Here is a 17515-nt window from a genome sequence, read left to right as displayed (position 1 = left end):
AGGATTAGTTTTGTACAACTGTCTGAAACATCAAGACATCTTTAACTTGAGCAGCTGAAGGTCATGTCTATGACAGCAAATTTATGGGGATTTTTAAAGTAATTTTTCTCATTTGTTTTTTTTTTTCTTTTTAAAGAAGCTTGAGAATAAAAGCAATTATTTGAATACCTGTTTGCTGAAACAGTCCTTTAAGAAATCCTTACTTAAATGATTATTATGTTGACTACTTTCACAAACTTAGAGCTGCTCAAATAAGTGCTACCACTTAGTATGTCCTTCAAGTTCAGTGTTTCTGTACAAATATTTTGAGTTCTGGGAAAGATGAATGCTTGCTGTTTGTGCAAGCATCAGTCTTTTTAGTGTTCAATGGTATACTTTCTAACCATGAGAACAACAAATGTACAAAGCTTCATAAAGACTTATAATTCGAAGTACAGAATCAAGAAAACTCCTAACTATTAAGAAGGAGATTGATTATCTACACAAAAGGCTTTACATCTGAAATATCAGGGAACCAGACTGAAAGAGTTTGGCAGTTTCTTTTCAGTCTTACGTACCTATTCTAGAAGGGATAGTAGAGCTTTCTAATAAAACTGGCACAAATCAGTCCCATTAGATGCTGAATATTCTGTTAATGTTAACTACTCAAATGACTTTTCAGAAAAAGAGATGGCTGTGGGTTACAGTGTAGTACCTTCAGCTAGGCTTAATTCAGAACCATTAAACTCGGTGGTAGTGGCTGACGTTCATCTAGACTGCAGCTTGGGTCACTTGTCCAGTACCTGCCACTGAGTTTGTAATGGACAGCTGAAAACAAAAAATCTAAATAAAGTTATGGTAGTGATCTCACTAGAAGAGTGAGAGGAAGGCACGTGCTATGCTCCAGTTTTGCCTGTTGCCCCTTGTCCAGTCACTGGACACCATTGAAAACAGTCTGGCCCCATCCCCTTGACACCCACCCTTTAGATATTTATAAGCATTGATGATCCCCTCTGAGTCTTCTCTTCTCCAGGCTAAACAGACCCAGGTCCCTCAGCCTTTCCTCACAAGAGAGGTGCTCCATTCTCCTGATCATCTTCGTAGCCCTCTGCTGGACTCTTTCCAGTAGTTCCTTGTCTTTCTTGAACTGGGGTGTCTAGAACTGGACATGGTACTCCTGATTCAACCTCACCAGGGCAGAGTAGAGGGGGAAGATGACCTCCCTTGACCTGCTGACCACACTCTTTTTAATGCACCACAGGACACCATCGGCCTTCTTGGCCACCAAGGGCATATTGTTGGCTCATGGTCAACTTGTCCACCAGGACTCCCAGGTCCTTCTCCACAGAAGAATAGTTTAGATAACAGCAGTCACAAAGGTGAGAACTGAAGAAGTTTTAGCCTTAAAAATAAAAGTTTAGGGAAGTCAAAAAGGCCTGTTCTAATGAATACTTTTGGATAATCTTAGCTGGTGCTGTCCTGATGCATTCCAGTTTATAGCTATTGATGTACTTTTGTATATGCAAGTAAAAAACTTTTTGAAATAAGTTTAGTTATATACTCACTGAAAAGAAAGTCTTGTCTTTTCCATATAGGTTGCTATCAGAATGTGACCTCTATCAAGTATAAGATTCATTTGTCTATTTTATTTAAACAAAAAAATTGTGAAATTATGATTGTTAAAGTACTTCATCCTACATTTACAGTCTCAGTTGATAGAAAGTGAAATAGCAATGTTTTGCACCTTTTCCTGATTTTCTAGCTCAAATAGAGAGGTTATCAGAAACCACAGGTGTTTATGAATGGGTTACTAAGGGTTTGCTAATACAGGAGAGGAGAATTAGGAAGGAAGAAAAGAACTGCCTGAGAGCAGAAGCTCGCATAAAGAATGGAGGTGGAGCTGCAATAAAATCTAAACAGAAATCTACTGTGCCAGGAGCTGGAAATGCCAAATATCTTGGGTTACAACCTGTTTAATTACATTTCTGAACAGAGGCTTAGTAAACCTTTACCCTGTTATATGTGGATGCTGAGCTGTTGTAAGCTCTTGATGTTTTGGATTTATCTTTCCCCAGTTGCCCATGTAGCGATGATATTCAGTGACCTTCCTGAGGTGTGTGTCTTATCCAGTTCTTGGTGGCTCGATAATGGCAAGAATTAATTGGCTTGGATAATATCTACTAAAGAGAGAGTGATTTATTTATGTATTGCAAGTGAAAGTTATTATAAGTCAAAACAGCCATTTTGTAGCTTTACAAAGAGCAGTTCACGTTACATGCAGATAGTTTATATGTTGTGATTATCAGATAGTATACAATCGATAACAGATTCACTGTGGTTAATTGGCACAGAGTGTACATCAGTAATGTAGCATGATTAACATAGCAGACCAAAGTTTTCACATCCCAAAAGCTAGGTGTTTTGTTCGTTTGCCCCAGGAGAGGGGCACAAAAAGGTGTCAGGCAATAATTGAGGGAACTAGAAGAGACAAAATCAGTTGAAACAGACTTACAAATGCACTGTGAGTTTGTGTCTTCATCCAATAGACACGTCAAGTGGGAAAGCCCAGCAACTGAGAGGCAAGTGGAAGCACATCGATTTCTTTCTTTATTTTTGAATGAGAGGGAACAATCACATGGCAGCAAGTTAATTCTTTATAGATTTCGTTTTGAAAAAAAAAAAAGAAATTGACTTTCCAAAGAAATCACACAAATAATTAGCATACTTGTTGTTATGAAGATAGCTGCTGCAAAAATCTATTTCAAGGAGCTTCTAATCAGTCTTTTTACTGGAATATCATTTGAGCAAGTTTCAGACATTACTTATTTTCTCTTTAGTTTACAATCCTTCCCTTCTGCATCCAAATTGCTCATAGCAGTCTAATTCCAGATCAGCCCTTAAGGCATCAAAGGTATTTGTTTTCCCTCCTGAAACCCATAATCAGGCACTTGGCATTAGTGGCTATGTCATACCAAGCTAATGAATAATAACAGACATAATTCTGCATCCCCCGTGTAAAGATAGAGGAGAACTAAATCCAGAAAAATGACAGGATGTATGTGCACTACCTGAGGAGTTTTTCTTCTGTCTAAATCTTTATTCCCCCTTTGTTTTATTTCCTTATGCAGTTAGCATTAGACATGAAGCTGGAAGAGCTGGAAATTGATTGAAAGCTTGTACTATTGGTACTGCAGCAAGTTTTGTCATTGATTTAAATGGAAGCAAATTCAAGCCTTTGGTATTACTCCTAAGAGTCAAGAAGAGAACTTTATTTGGACAGATACTGAACAGGTCTTACATTCTGGAAGGAGAAAGCTCAGGGGTTTACAGACATTTTCACATGTCTGTGGGCACAGATTACTCAGGCAGTGCTAGGCAGCAATATTGCAATGCTCTGACAATATAAACGGTCACAGGCAGTTGGCACAGAGTCATTTCTATCATTTGCAGGATGTTTAGAACTAACAGCACTGAGGTTTTTTTAATGCTCAATTTAAATGCTTGATCTTTAAAAAAATGCAAGTGGTATACGCTTACATATGTGAAAATGCCAATTCACTATTTTTAAAGTTATCTCCATTAGCTGATACAAGGTTTAAATTACATAAGTGTTTATTTTCTCCATTCCGTTGAAGGATGCTTAGGAACAAGTGAGGGTCTACCAGCTCTACAATACTTTTGTATATACAAAACATCCTATTTTTATCCAGAGAAGCCAGAAAAGTTGCAATGGTGAATGCATAGTTATAATATATGTCTTTTCCTCTCTTTTTATGTCACTTAGATATCAGCATGAATCAGTTCCAAGTCCACTGGTTACTGGAGTCCTGTGCACACAACGACACCAAAGGACTTGGGAAAGTAACTGAGCTGACTTATGTAAGTCTCCATTCATCCTTCTGCTTGGCTCTGAATAGCTTCTAAACAGCAAGAGAAAGGATGGTTCTTTAACATAATACAGTATCCTTTATACCATGTTTCATAGATAAGTAAGAATGTTTCTTTATGTTCCTCTTTGACAAAAGATTAAATAAGGACTGTTTTGGGGTTTATTGTCTTTTTTTTTTTAATCCACGCTAAGTTAAAATAATATATTTTTTGTCAGTGTTATTCAGAAAACCAGAGCAGGTAAACAAACTTCTTAGCTAAGTACTTCTATATTTCTACAGCATACAGAACTTGGAGCTTTATATATAATTAGTACTGTAGGACTCTAGTGCAGTGCAAATACTGAACAGTAATAATAGGAATTAATAACTGACGTTTTCTTTTAGACATGCAGGTGGGCTTTACAACCCAAGGAGAGTAATAGAATAAGAAAAAAGAATTGTAGGTGAAAAATACTAGACATTAAATCTGAAAGTCAGACAGATATCAGATAAGGAGGAAAGCTCTATGTAAGTGCATGTCAGCCCAAATATATATTGCAGTGGCAATTCTTCGTACTCAGTTTGTTGCAATCTAGTGTCATCTGTCTCTGTAACACATTATTTGAACAACACAGTAATGTGATTGGTGCATCACAATTGATTTAGTGGGTTATGGAGAATGGAAGAAATCACAATTCACCTTTTCTTCTTACCCTGACCTATACTACTGGATCAATTCAGTGGAGTTAATGGCATGTAAAACTAGAGTAAATCAAAAGACATCATTTCTCAAACAGAAGGCTGTTAGCTTGTAAGATTTACTGCTTCATGGGGTCAGCAAAGCAAATATTAGAGGTGAATTAAAAAATGTTTGTGATATAATGTTATGATTGGTCCCAATATTTCAAGTTATACACATTGAAGATAGGAAAAAGTTAACATTTAAGAAGTTTATTTCCACTAGGGGTCAGGAAAGACTCTTTGTACATCTGCCCAAATGCATTGTGGGAGTAGTTCATTTATTTCCTCTTAATCCCCTTACTGTAATTGGTCCAATCTACTTTGGGAAACTCTGTGTTTCCTTTGAAGTCAAAAACAATTATAAGCAATTATAAGATGCTACAAAAGGTTCAGTACTGGATGTGGCTACCTAAACGTAAAGTCAAGGTGGATAAAGGCCTTATGTTTCTATTGTTGAGCATTTAGACCCTGTCATAATTAATAAAAATAGTCCTGCCACAATTTTAAGCAGGAGTCAAGCCTATTAGAACACTCTCATGGGAGGTGGAAGGTGACGAGTCAAGTCTGTTCTCAGCCCAATCTCTATGTTCCATTGAAAATGACCTTCCAAGTGAAGGTTAGATTAATCCATTTTAGGATTAGAAAAAAGAGGGAGTTATGCAGAAGAGTGCTAGAAGTTAGTGATTCTGAAGGGAAGTAAGTATCTAAAAGGCAGTGAAAGACTTCTGACCTTAGCCAGTAAGGTATTCTTGGATGTTTTCTGAGGAAAAAAACCCAAACATTTTTTTTTCATGTATGATTTGTGCTAAAGCTTTCAGGTTGTGATTTTCAATAGCGCCTTAGACAACACTAAGAATTTAGCAGGACACTTATACTTTGTTTAAAGTTTTCTTCTCCAATCATTGTCTTTAAATAGAGAATTGTGCTTTGTAGTTCAGCCGTGGAGCTTTTCTTCCTGATAAGAAGGTAGAAGTAGGTACTAAAGTGGAAAAAAATTGATCCATAATGCCAGGCTGGACTTTGAAGGCAGTTTTAAAAAGTTAAATGGAGATGAAGCCTGTCATTTACAGCAGCTTAATTCAGCTTTCTTACGTTTATTTAATTCAATTCATGTTTACATCTTCGTATTGCTACCCCCATTACCATCATGTCAGAGAGACTGTTCTAAGTGTTAGAAGCCAGTTGTTTTCATGCAGCGTGGCAAAGGAACTCTTTAGAACTGAAGGACATATCCAAATACCATGCTAATATATTTTACTACTGAAAATAATCATAACATAGGCAATGTTTGCTTTGTTCTCCGAGTAAAAGCCATGTTGGCATGTATTAAGTGTATGAAAATATTTTATTGGCGAAAACTTTTCATCTTCTGCCAACCTTATTTTTCAATTTTTATTTTCTTTTTTTTTAGAGGTCTATTTGCAGCATGTGATCTTTTTGTTTTTCTTCTAGGAAAACTACATGATTCTGAAGGACCTGTCATTTTCATGCAAATATAAAGTAACTGTTTTGCCTGCAAAATCTAAAGGTCGTTTTAAGGCTGAGAGTATTTTCTTTGTTACCCCACCTTGCTCTGCATTTAATGAAAAAAACCACAAGCACATTAATTGTCCTGCTGAAGGAGGTAAGGCGTGATCTGGAGAAGCAGCCAAATAGTTTCAAATGCATTTATAATCACCAAGAAAGAGAAGTCCTTAAAATTAATTCTAAAATGGGAAATGAAAGATTCAGAACAAATAAAAATAGGACTAATATTTATGTGAAAAATCAACTAAAATGCAGAGCAGTATGGATTTTGGCTACCACATTAATGTTTGTCAATTAGGTGATAATTTTAGTGGACTGTTTATAAACATATGATGACATTTGTTATTACACAATTTTTATTTTTGTAAGGCGGAACACTTTCCCAGTTATATTCATTATAATGACAGATGAAAGCTGTAAACATAATTATGCTGGCATAACCCATCTTTTGCATGTTTTGCTACTGATGCAAGCTGCTTTTTCAGTTTGATTTTGTTTTGGTTAATTCTGCTCTCAAATAACAAATAAAAGCACTCATGCCTTTCACAGTGTCACCACAATGGTAGGTGTAGCTAGAGGGTTATGGAAAATTGCAGAACCATGGAGATGTTGGTCGGTAAGGAGCTCGGGGCTCAGCGAGTCCAGCTGCTCACTTGAAGCAGGGCTGTTGTCAGCACTAAGTCAGGTCAGGCATGGCTTTGCACAGCCAAGTCTGGAAACCTCTCTCTTCAAAGAGAGAGCTCCACTAGAGAGTGGACCTCTCACTTTGAGTCCTTCCTGTCCCCAAGGGTACTCCCATGCTCCATGGGTCACCTCAGAGTCCTGCCAGCCACCATTGCCATGTCCTGACTGCCCTTCCTGAGAGTTTGCAGCATTACAACTGGGGCAACTGCAACTCAGACATATGTTTCCCCTCATCAGAGAGCCCCTATTAACTTGTACTGCAGTTTTAAAGCATGGATTTCACTTTTTTTCCTGCGTCCTGGAGTTCAGTGCTATCCTGTGGGTTTTCTTGTGGTCCCAAAATTGAAAACCAGAGCTCAGGTATTCTGAAGTACAGAGGAGCAGCAGGATGGTTGCCTGTGAATGAGGCACTTATGCCTTTACATGCCATAGGCTTTCCTTTCTGGCGCCTGCAGCTGACAGGATTTGATTTGAAGTTAAAATTTGGCACAAAATGCCAATGGAACATATCAAAAATAGGCTTTGGTTAACACTGAAAACATGATGGCAGAAAGCTGGCAGGATTCTGCGTAACCCCAGAAAAAGAGCTCTGTCTGACCTTGATTTGTGGAACTAAATGAACATTATTGAACATTATATCTCAAAGTTTAGCTTATCTTTTTGCTTTCCAAATTTATAGTGCCAGTTCTACCCAAAGTGTTGGCCAAACCCGAGAATCTATCTGCGTCTTTCATTGTCCAGGAAGGTAACATCACTGGACATTTTTCCTGGAAGATATCTAAGGCAGACCTTCACCAGCCCATGACAGGGTTTCAAGTCACTTGGGCAGAAGTAACCACAGAGAGTCGGCAGAACAGCTTACCCAACAGCATCATTTCGCAATCACAGATACTGCCAGCAGTAAGTTTTTTGTTACTTTCTTTACTAGCTGCTTCGTAAGTGTGTGCGTTATGTGGCCTATTTTTAATGTTTAGTGGTGATGCAGATGTCACACATAGCATTCTCTGGCTCTGCAGGCAAGTTGGAGCAGGAAGTGCTCAATTTTTCCTCCTTGCTGGAGAAACAAAGCACAGCTACTCTTCTTGATGACACATCAAACATTTTAATGTTCCCAATTGTCAAATTAGCAACCATTGTCTGAGAAATGCCTGAAGGGAGGAAAAGATCGTCTGTGTGGCAATAGATAGTTTTTATTTTCTTTTGATGATCAGGCGGTTCAAGTTGGTTGGTTACTATAGTTTTACTAATTATTTGTTGTCCAAGTTGATGGATTTAAGAGAATTTTCTCTTCCTCTGAGTCACTCATTGCTCTAAGAAAAATAAAAATCATTGCCCCCTCTGCCAATATGCACCATTGTCCGACAGACAAATAATTTAAATGAGAACTGTATTTCACTGTTTGTTGAAAGCGTGAGAATTAACAATTTGAATTCTTCCCCCTATTTGCTTTAAGATGGCCTTTGCTGTTTCAGTTCCTCCTCTGGCAGAGGCAGGTGAAGAGCACTTCATTCAGACTCTGTTGCCAGATCCACCGAAGTCAACAAAAGCCTTAAGCAGCTGGCCTTGATCCAAAGTCAGCTAACAACATTGGGGCTCTTTTCATTCACTTTAGGGAAGTGAATCAAGGCGATTGTGTCTAGAGCAGAGCTGGCTGAAAGTCTTTTCACAACATTTGTTTCATCAAAGAATGCGTAAAATGTTTTGTTGGACACATCTTACATTCAGTACATTTTCCACGAATCCAAGGCGAGGTTCTCACCATTCTCTCTTAATTCCTAGCAGACTGCCCTAAGGCTAGGGCTTTCAAAGCCTGTTGTTCTGGAGGAGAGCAACAAAGGTGACCACGGATGCTCTAAAAGTATGGGGGAAAGCTACCACGCAGTGCGTGGAGCTGTTTTGTTACAGCTTAGTGCAAACTTGGTGTGATCTGCACCAATTCACTCAAATCTCGACCCACAGTCCGGAGCGGAAGCACAGTGCAGTTACAGCCTTTGTCTCTTCAGCAACCCACGCTGCTGGAGTACCTGAAGTGGTAACTCAGTCACAGACCTTTGGCTGCAAACCTCCGCTTTAGCACAAAGATAATCAAAGTTGCAGGCCACGAGATGTTACTTTTCACTTCAGTTTTTGTCTTTTTTTTTAGGAGTAGGTGCATATTTTATTCAGAATTTCATATTCCTTTTTTAAAAGCTTTTGGTTCAGTTAGGAAATATATATACATAATACATATATGTGAAACATATATACGAAATATATATAGTTTTATTTAAAACACTCCTTTGCATTGTGTTATGCTTTATTTTTTTTTCTTTGTTTTTCTCTGTTTTCACTACTGTAGAGTCCGGAGATTCCTTTTATTTAATTGTCTATCACTATATATCTCTCTCTATTTATTGCAAAGGTTAAGAACACTCTGGTTTGAGCTGAAACAGTATCTTCCTACCTCTCAGAAACCACCATAACTAGCGTATTTTACGGTGATGATTATTCACTCATTCTCTGACTGATAAAAATTTAATACTTACACAATGGGGGCTGAAACCCAGAGATCCCAGATGCTGGAGGAGCAGAATGGGCAGAGTGAGTTTATGAGTGCGAAGTGTGCACTCCTCTCTCTCTCCTACCTGTTCAGCAAGTTACACGAGGTGGAACAACTTCAGCAAGGTCTATTAAGAGCAGCCCCATCTCAGAATGCGCTCTTATTTGGCAGTAAAACTGCACGTTTTCACCCACATTTTCTCTCTCTCCTTTCCCCTTTACTGTTGGCACTGGCAGTAACAGCAAATTATCAGTTATTCCCACAGCCTGCTTAGGTTACCCTGCATGGTGCTGGATGCAATGCCAGCCAGAGGAACTTGCCCTGCAAATTCCTGACTGGCCCAGCCTGGCTGGTCACAGGAGCACGCTGTGCCCACACTGTCTGGCATCACTGTCCCTCTATCTCTTTCCCAGGACTGGTCCTTTTCGACTTGGAATAAGGTGACTGAGGACTTTTGATTCCTTAATGCTGTTCAGTCTTCAGTCATATGTATTCCCATTTGGGGGCATTTATAAACTTACTCTGAAATTACTTTGCACAGGTGTAAGTGACCGTGCAGGATATGGAGCGGTGAAAATTGAAGGCATCATGCCAAAAATGGGATTAAGAACCAAAGGGTAGATTCTCATGGCATAATTGTGAGAAACATGTTGAAATCTGTGTAGCCACACTTACCTTCATTAGGTGCAGCAGCGGGCCAGACCTGTGAATTGCTATGAATTAATTTACCAATTAGAGGAATTCACAGAAAGATCCCAAATGAAAACAAGTTTATATACTGAACATGCTTATTAACAATAATTAATTGGAAGTTGAAATCTTTATTTTTTTTTAGTGATCAGCACATCATCCATTTTCACAGTCACAGAATCACATGGGGTTGGAATGGACCTCTGGAGGTCATCTAGTCCAACCCCCCTGCCAAAGCAGGTCCACCTAGAGCAGGTTGCACAGGAACTTGTCCAGGCGGGTTTTGAATGTCTCCAGAGAAGGAGACTCCACCACCTCCCTGGGCAGTCTATTCCAGTGCTCTGCCACCCTCAAAGTAAAGAAGTTCCTCCTCATGTTTAGGTGGAACTTCTTATATTCAAGTTTGTGCCTATTTCCTCTTGTCCTGTCACTGGACACCACTGAAGAAAGACCGGCTTCATTCTCTTGACACCCTCCCTTTAAGTATTTATAAACATTGATCAGATTCCCCCTCAGTCTTCTCTTCTCCAGACTAAAAAGACCCAAGTCCCTCAGCCTTTATTTTCAATAACACTAAGGAACAACTTCGACCTGTTACACATGAAACCATAATATTATGGTAAAAAAGTATGTGCAAAGGCAAGGGCAAGCAAAAATTTCAAAACAAACCCTCTCAACAAAGTGATGCATATGTTAAATCCTTTTAACAGGATTCTAAGAAAATAATTTGTGGAAGCTGAGAGGGACAGACTGTTTAAACTGCTGCTTTGTGTGAGTAGATCAACTATTTTTTATTTTTAGACGCTCTGAGAATTAATTCAATTTATTTGTTTTTAGGATCATTATGTACTTACTGTGCCCAATCTCAGGCCATCAATGCTGTACCGCTTGGAAGTTCAAGTACTGACGACTGGTGGGGAAGGCCCAGCTACGATAAAAGCATTCCGAACACCTGACCTGCCTCCATTTTCACCCCACAGTATGTAGCACCTTGTTTTGACATGTGGTTACGTATTACAGAACTTCAGTCCTCCACGTGTAAACATTTAGCTTGAGCCTTAGAGTCTTTATTGGTTCTGGTAGCATTCCATGAATTTAAGCCACGTGAAAGTGGTAGGTTTTTTCCCCCCAGCAACAATGGAAGCAAACACAGTCTTTCTCTCACTATTTTCTGTGGTCTGAAAATGAGTTTGCCATTTATTTTGCCATTTATTCCACCACTGCTCTTTGGCTTATGCCTATAGCACTTGGAATTCAAAATGGTCTGTCCTCCAAGTGCTACCTGCGATTGCTTTGCTTCCAAGGTTATATTTTTCTGAGTACATTCAGTCCGGCATGACTAGAGCCTCATCATATTTGTAAAGCAGTGCAGACCTCATAAAGGCCATTTCCAGCATTTTAAAAGTTTCTGAAAAGTACAGCTCAATGTTGCAAAGCTCAACAAAAAATATAATGAATTAGCCCAAGATTCATCTGCTTGAATCCTTTTGTCCTTTCACAGTCATTAAGTTATCTGGACTGGAAATGATGGTGTTACATATTCAGGGTTTGATGTGTGCTTATTTTCCTACTCTTTTGTTTAGGACCTCATCTGAAGCAACATCATCCACACCACTACAAGCCACCCCCAGAGAAATATTAGACTGTTTCAGATGATTATACAAATAACTGAGAGAACAAACTGAGCTCCCAATTGGAGGCTAGGAAAAGGCACATCTGTAGGAGCAAGGAACCCAGTTTTCCAGTGGAAGCTGCCATCCTGTACGATCAGTATCTACTTCTCTGTAGTTTAGCCATGACAAATTATATTTGCACCAAGGCCAGGATGAAAGATATAGCAAGTATCATTTCAGTGCCATCACTATTCAACAAAATGAAGATTGCATCCAGCTCAACACCTGTGAGAAAATCAAAAGTGTGTTCATTATAATGTTTTTGTATTTCTATGTTTAAAGTAGATTGAAACAGTGCAGCGTATACAGCTTTTTCTCTTAGTGACTTCAATGTTAATATTTGCAAGGTTGTCCTGTGATGTATTCATACTTTTGAACACTGGAGGCCATGTTCTCATCAGCGTGTTTAAGTCATCTATTTTACTTACAGCTCTGCCTGTCACCAGTTTAAGCGCTAGTGTATTTTGCTCTTAAAGAAGATCTCCATACGTCTGAAGTAAGGACATATGTAAAATAAGTACCATTAGCAGAAACCCTAAAATAGTCAGTATTTGATAATTGCAGTATCTCCACAGAGGAAAATGATGATACATTTGTATCAGCCATCTGTTCTGAAATGGTAACATTTCAGCATGTAGATCATCTATTAACTAGTTAATACCTAAAAAATATCTAGGGTAGATGTACCATTGTAAAGAAACAAATGGCAATTAATAGAATTGTTGAAAATCTATGTCAATTAATATAATTAATTGATAGAATGAAGAAGAATGAATTTGAAAAATCCAATTTATAATTTTTTGATAAATAATATTGCAAGGTATAGTAACATCTCAAAAAGAAAAAACAATTTTCTAGTTAAAAATTTGAAGAGTTAACATGAATATTTTAAAAATTGAAATTCTGAAGAACATTTATTATTCAAGTAGCCACAGAGCTACTTTTTGGCTTTGGCTTTTGATGCATGCATTTCTTTTCCCAATGGATCTTTTGAACAGAAGGATGGATGTGTTGGCTCCGTGCTATTCTGCTTACAGAAAGAATTATGTGACAATATTCTGGCATCTGGAAAACATTGGCTTATAGTTTATTTGAATGCATTTTTCAAATTTAGACAGAAGGGTGCCCTTTTTATCCATAAGGGAATTCATATTGCCTTATTGTGCAATATAAACTGTCTAGAATAATTTGCCACACAGAGAGACATCCTTCGATAGTAAACAGAAACTGCTTGGATTTATTACTGAGAGGGTGGAAAGTATCTGCCAATAAATGTCCATACAAATACTCGTAATCAGCTTCTCATGTTCAAGATGTTCAAAGTGCTCCTGCATTCTTTGGCACAGTTTCCATTGCTGCTTGAGCCATCATATGATGAGGCTTATGGAGCTCAAACGCTTAGTAGTCAAACTTGACAAGGTGGCCACTTTTTCTACCAGCAGATGCTGCAGACTCCCCTGTACTTCCTATTTGCCTGAGATATTAAGTGTGAGAAGCTCAGACATGAGTGGTAGATATATTTTTCTTCTCTTGATGACAAACTATTTTGTGGAAAGCAAATGCAGAGAAAACTGATGATAAGAGAAAACTGAAACTGAGGAAAAGAGTTATGTTTATCGTAGTAGAACATTCACAAAATATTCAAATACAGTTTGTCTATATGAAATTTATAGCTTTGTGCTTCATGTGGGTTGAAACCAACAGGGAGTGATGGAGGCAATTAATTTCTGATCACTCACTCATTCTAGTTTTCCTACATTTCTGCCTTTGGTTTTAAAGGGCTCTTTTTTGCCATTCTGTTTCTACTTTGCTTGTTGTCTTTTTGATATGCACTCAATAACCAAGAACTTTTCCAGGAAATTTCTATTGCTACATAGTTTGGGCCTATAACAGTAGTTTAAAACTATTAGAGGCCATGGTGCTTTTAATTCTTTCCTCCATCATTCTGTCATCTCCCGTTTTCCAAAATAGATTAGCAAATTAACAGATGAACTCTTCTTCATAAAATCTGTAGTATAAAGGACTATTTTCAATTTTGGCAGAAGGCCAAAGTCTCAGAGACTTTTGTCAGGGTGGAAATGTTTTGTGTGTACAAATTTTTACAAAGAAAACAATTTAAATCAGAACAGTGTGTAGCACTACTTCAATATTTAGATTGCACAGAGCATTGATAAGGCTGGAAGTGATCTCTGTGGTGGTTGCTGAGAGCAGGAGTCAGTGGGATCAGGGAAAGTAATTACCTCAAGCTTCTCTGAAAACTTCTGTCCAAACCCTTCAATCACAGTCTATTCTAGTTATGCTGGAGCAAATCTGTAGTGACTTGATTAATGTTAATGAAATTATCTTTCTTTCATAGTGACAGGGTAAAGCATAGAATATGGATGTCGGTCTTTATTACGATGATGCCAAATCTGCCTTGGAGATAAACTGAGAGTTAGCAGCCCTGAGTGATCATACCCTTAGTATTGGTTCCTGAGGGGAACCCTCACTCTTCTGAAATGAATCAAAATGGTTACTGTTTGCTGATGCCAGTCTCATTGAAGCATTCAACTTTTAAAAGTAACAACGTACTTTTGAAGAATATGGAGGCATTTTACCTTATAAAGTAGATTCTGGAAATTAAAAAAAAAAAAGTTACTAAAGTGGGATTGTATTGAACAAGTGTATTATATAGAGTCCACTAAGATGTAAATTATTTTTTTCTTTCTACAAATCAACTTATCAACTCACCTTTCACATCACCCTCCAAATCAAAAATGGAAAACACAAGATCAACAAAGTTCATGCACAGATGTTAAATTCCCAACTATGTGTGATTTCCTGATTATTCTTTGAATTTAGAATTACAGATTTAAAGTTGTTAGTGCCTAATTCATAAAGCCTTGTTTGCTGAATTGTACAGGGTATTGTCCTAATTTACTAGCCTAAGTCACATTAAGCATTTAATTCAGCAATAGAGTTGTAATTCACTACTTGATTCACTAGTTAAAGATTTATTTTCTCTAATGATGTTGTGTAATGCAAAGTTATTATAGGTATTGGGATGTTTTTAGATATTCTGCACCTTTACACTAATGTATTATTTGCTATGTACAATTCTGATGGATTTGTCAGTTGAATTCAGGATGCATTTTGTTTATTTCTTAAAAGAGAATTGTAAGGTTGTACCATTTTTGCTAACTGCTTTGTGAAGTGGATTTTTTTTTTGTTCATCAGTGATTTTTGTTTAAGGAGAAAATGGTTTGTTCTTGTTATAACTTTTTTTGACCATTTCTGAGTTGTTTATAGAGCAAGAGAAATTCAAATAAGACAGAGCTTGTGACGTACTAACATGTGTATCATGAATATTGATTTAGTATATAGCACATAGACAATGAATAAGAGGTTTGACTTCTGAAACGCTGAACATCCTCAACAAATATCTGAGGACATGGTGTGGCAATGCTGACATTGACATTAATGTTTGGCATGGTCACACACAAAATCAAAGTAATACTCATTGCTAATGTGAACAGGAATTTTACCATTGACATTAGCAGAACTGTATAGAAACTTAAATACTATTTGTTCCACAATACTTTCATCTCCATGCTCCCAACTGGAGTCAGGGAGAGTTTCAGATAAGCAGGCCCTGATTCAGGAAGGTACTTAGAAGAGGAAACTTCCATGTTCACAAAAGAAATCAGTGGGATAGAAGTAAACCTTTGCAACTAAGAATAAGCTTTAGTGATGTCTCAAATAAAGCATGGATGTCAAAATTCGCTTGAATAGTCTTAAATCAGGGCCTTATAGAACAAAGTATGGGACCCAGACAGTTCTAAATTCTGTGTACAACAACAACATTAAAAAAATTATTTTTGTCTTGTGTATATGTAAATGTAGTTGTGATATTGACTTATTTATTAATTCATTTTCTTATACTATGTGCCAATATATTCCTACCCTTTTGATCAGTACCTGTGAACATCAATTACTAAAAATAATGTTATGCAAACTTGTGCATTGTAACCAGGAATATGATGCTAATAAGCTGTTGCATGTAGTTTTAAATAATTAAGAAAATCCTTTATTTAAAAAATGTAAATGAATACCTGCAGATGTTGATGATTATATATGGTTTTGCATGCCAAAACTCATTGTTCAGTTGTGGGCATGAAACGTAATGACTGTATTACCTCTACTGAATATATTAGTAAGGTACAAATTACAAAGTAACAGAGCTCTATATGTAAAATTTTTCCTTTTCACTTAATTATATTGTAGTAGAGGTAACAGAACTGCTTCTCTGTTACCCAAATTGGCTGTAGAAATTATGTTCCTATAACACTCATTTAAAGTCAATATTTATTTATGTATGTAATACAAAAAGAGTGGTCTTATGTGTCTGTCCTGTTACTTAGAGAAAAAAAATACACTTCTTGTAAAAAATAATTTGTAAAAAAATGTAAATGTAAATAGAGTCTGATTTCTTTTACTCATTATTTTCATGTTTAGAATTTGTACATACTGTTTAGGTAATAAACCGTCCTACATTGAAATCTTGCTACATTATCTTCTCCATACAGAATTTATAGTTTTGTTTTTCTTAAGTTGAAGACATAGAGTCATCTAAGAAAAATCAGTGTCATGCCAAGTACCTTTTTTACATCTACATTTCATTGTGTATAAAGTCATCCTCTGTTTACTGCAGCTTTTTGTTTTCTTTAGAAAGTAATCAAAATAGTCTGAAAGTAAATTTAGATGTCATTTCAGTCTTTTACATTGAAAAGCAGCCCTTGAAGTAAAAAATTAAACTGAAGAACTTGCCGTCCCTGTCTCTGTTTAATGGAATAGTTCCCAGCAAAGATTTGCTCACCCTTTATAATATTAACTTAAAATAATCAAAATGTTGCTGGATCTATGTCAGTGGCCTGATCCTGCAAGTCAAGATTTTCATAACTAAAAATCATGGTGAAGTTTATGTATACACCAGATACGGAGTATTTTCTATTTTATAGTGCCGTATCCCATGATTTAAATTCTATATTTTTAATGAATATAAACATCTGTCTTAGTACAAACATCTCACTGTTTCAAATTGTCATAGATGTGCTGTCATTCTCAGATGCAATATCTATAGTTTGGGGATGTGCCTTTGACTTGCTCTTGAGTTACTTAATAAACATTTAGGTTTTGTTGGCTTGAACATGAACTCCAAAATTTCCTGTTATTGCTTTCTCATTAGAATTACTGCTTAAACTTTTGGGTTTGGCTTTCCTCTTACATACCTGAATAATGTTTAGAAAAAATGATATAGTTAAATTTCTCTGAAAGTTGGACTATGTCAATAAGATTTGCCATTATGATTTAGTAAATCCAGAATGATCTATCACTGTGGATAGGTAAGGTGACATAATAAAGAGTGTTCTATAGCAGTGTTCTATATGATGTAATTTAAAATAGCCATTCATTTTTTCCTTCCAGAATAAATAGATGTTTTCTTCAACATTGAATTAGAAGAGGCAAGGACTGGATGATGTGAATCATGAAATAAAGCAAATTTGCTATACATTAAACAGTATCGAGCATTTTGGTTTGGGGTTTTGTGGCTTGTGCTTCTGTGCATTCTAGTTTTTGTGCATCTAAAACTAGAATGCACTCAAAAGACTTCATTTCATAAAAAAATTAATACAATGAAAGCTCTTTACAGTAGAAAAAAAAACCCCTTCTGTACTTCTGTTTCCTTATTACAGGTGTTGCATTGTCATCGACTGGATATATGCCAGCCTCCTTGAGGAAGCCCTTGAGCCAAAACACTGGCTGTGAGCCCACCG

General features: G+C 37.0%; 1 protein-coding gene across 1 annotated transcript in view; it reads left to right on the top strand.

The window, feature by feature from the left end:
* The window catches only part of ANOS1 (anosmin 1), a 128113-nt gene extending 110861 nt beyond the window's left edge, over positions 1–17252 (top strand). Inside the window, exons 9-13 of the mRNA XM_014960175.1 lie at positions 3764–3858; positions 6042–6213; positions 7480–7700; positions 10867–11008; positions 11613–17252. Of these exons, the coding sequence (XP_014815661.1) occupies positions 3764–3858; positions 6042–6213; positions 7480–7700; positions 10867–11008; positions 11613–11671 (689 nt within the window). The 3' untranslated portion in view covers positions 11672–17252. The remainder of the gene's footprint in view (positions 1–3763; positions 3859–6041; positions 6214–7479; positions 7701–10866; positions 11009–11612) is intronic.
* Positions 17253–17515: the final 263 nt, after the last annotated feature.

The sequence above is a fragment of the Calidris pugnax genome, unplaced genomic scaffold, assembly GCF_001431845.1.
Source record: "Calidris pugnax isolate Ruff unplaced genomic scaffold, ASM143184v1 scaffold188, whole genome shotgun sequence".
Taxonomy (NCBI): domain Eukaryota; kingdom Metazoa; phylum Chordata; class Aves; order Charadriiformes; family Scolopacidae; genus Calidris; species Calidris pugnax.
Note: the sequence above shows the minus strand (reverse complement) of the source record. Positions and strands in the feature narration are given on the sequence as shown.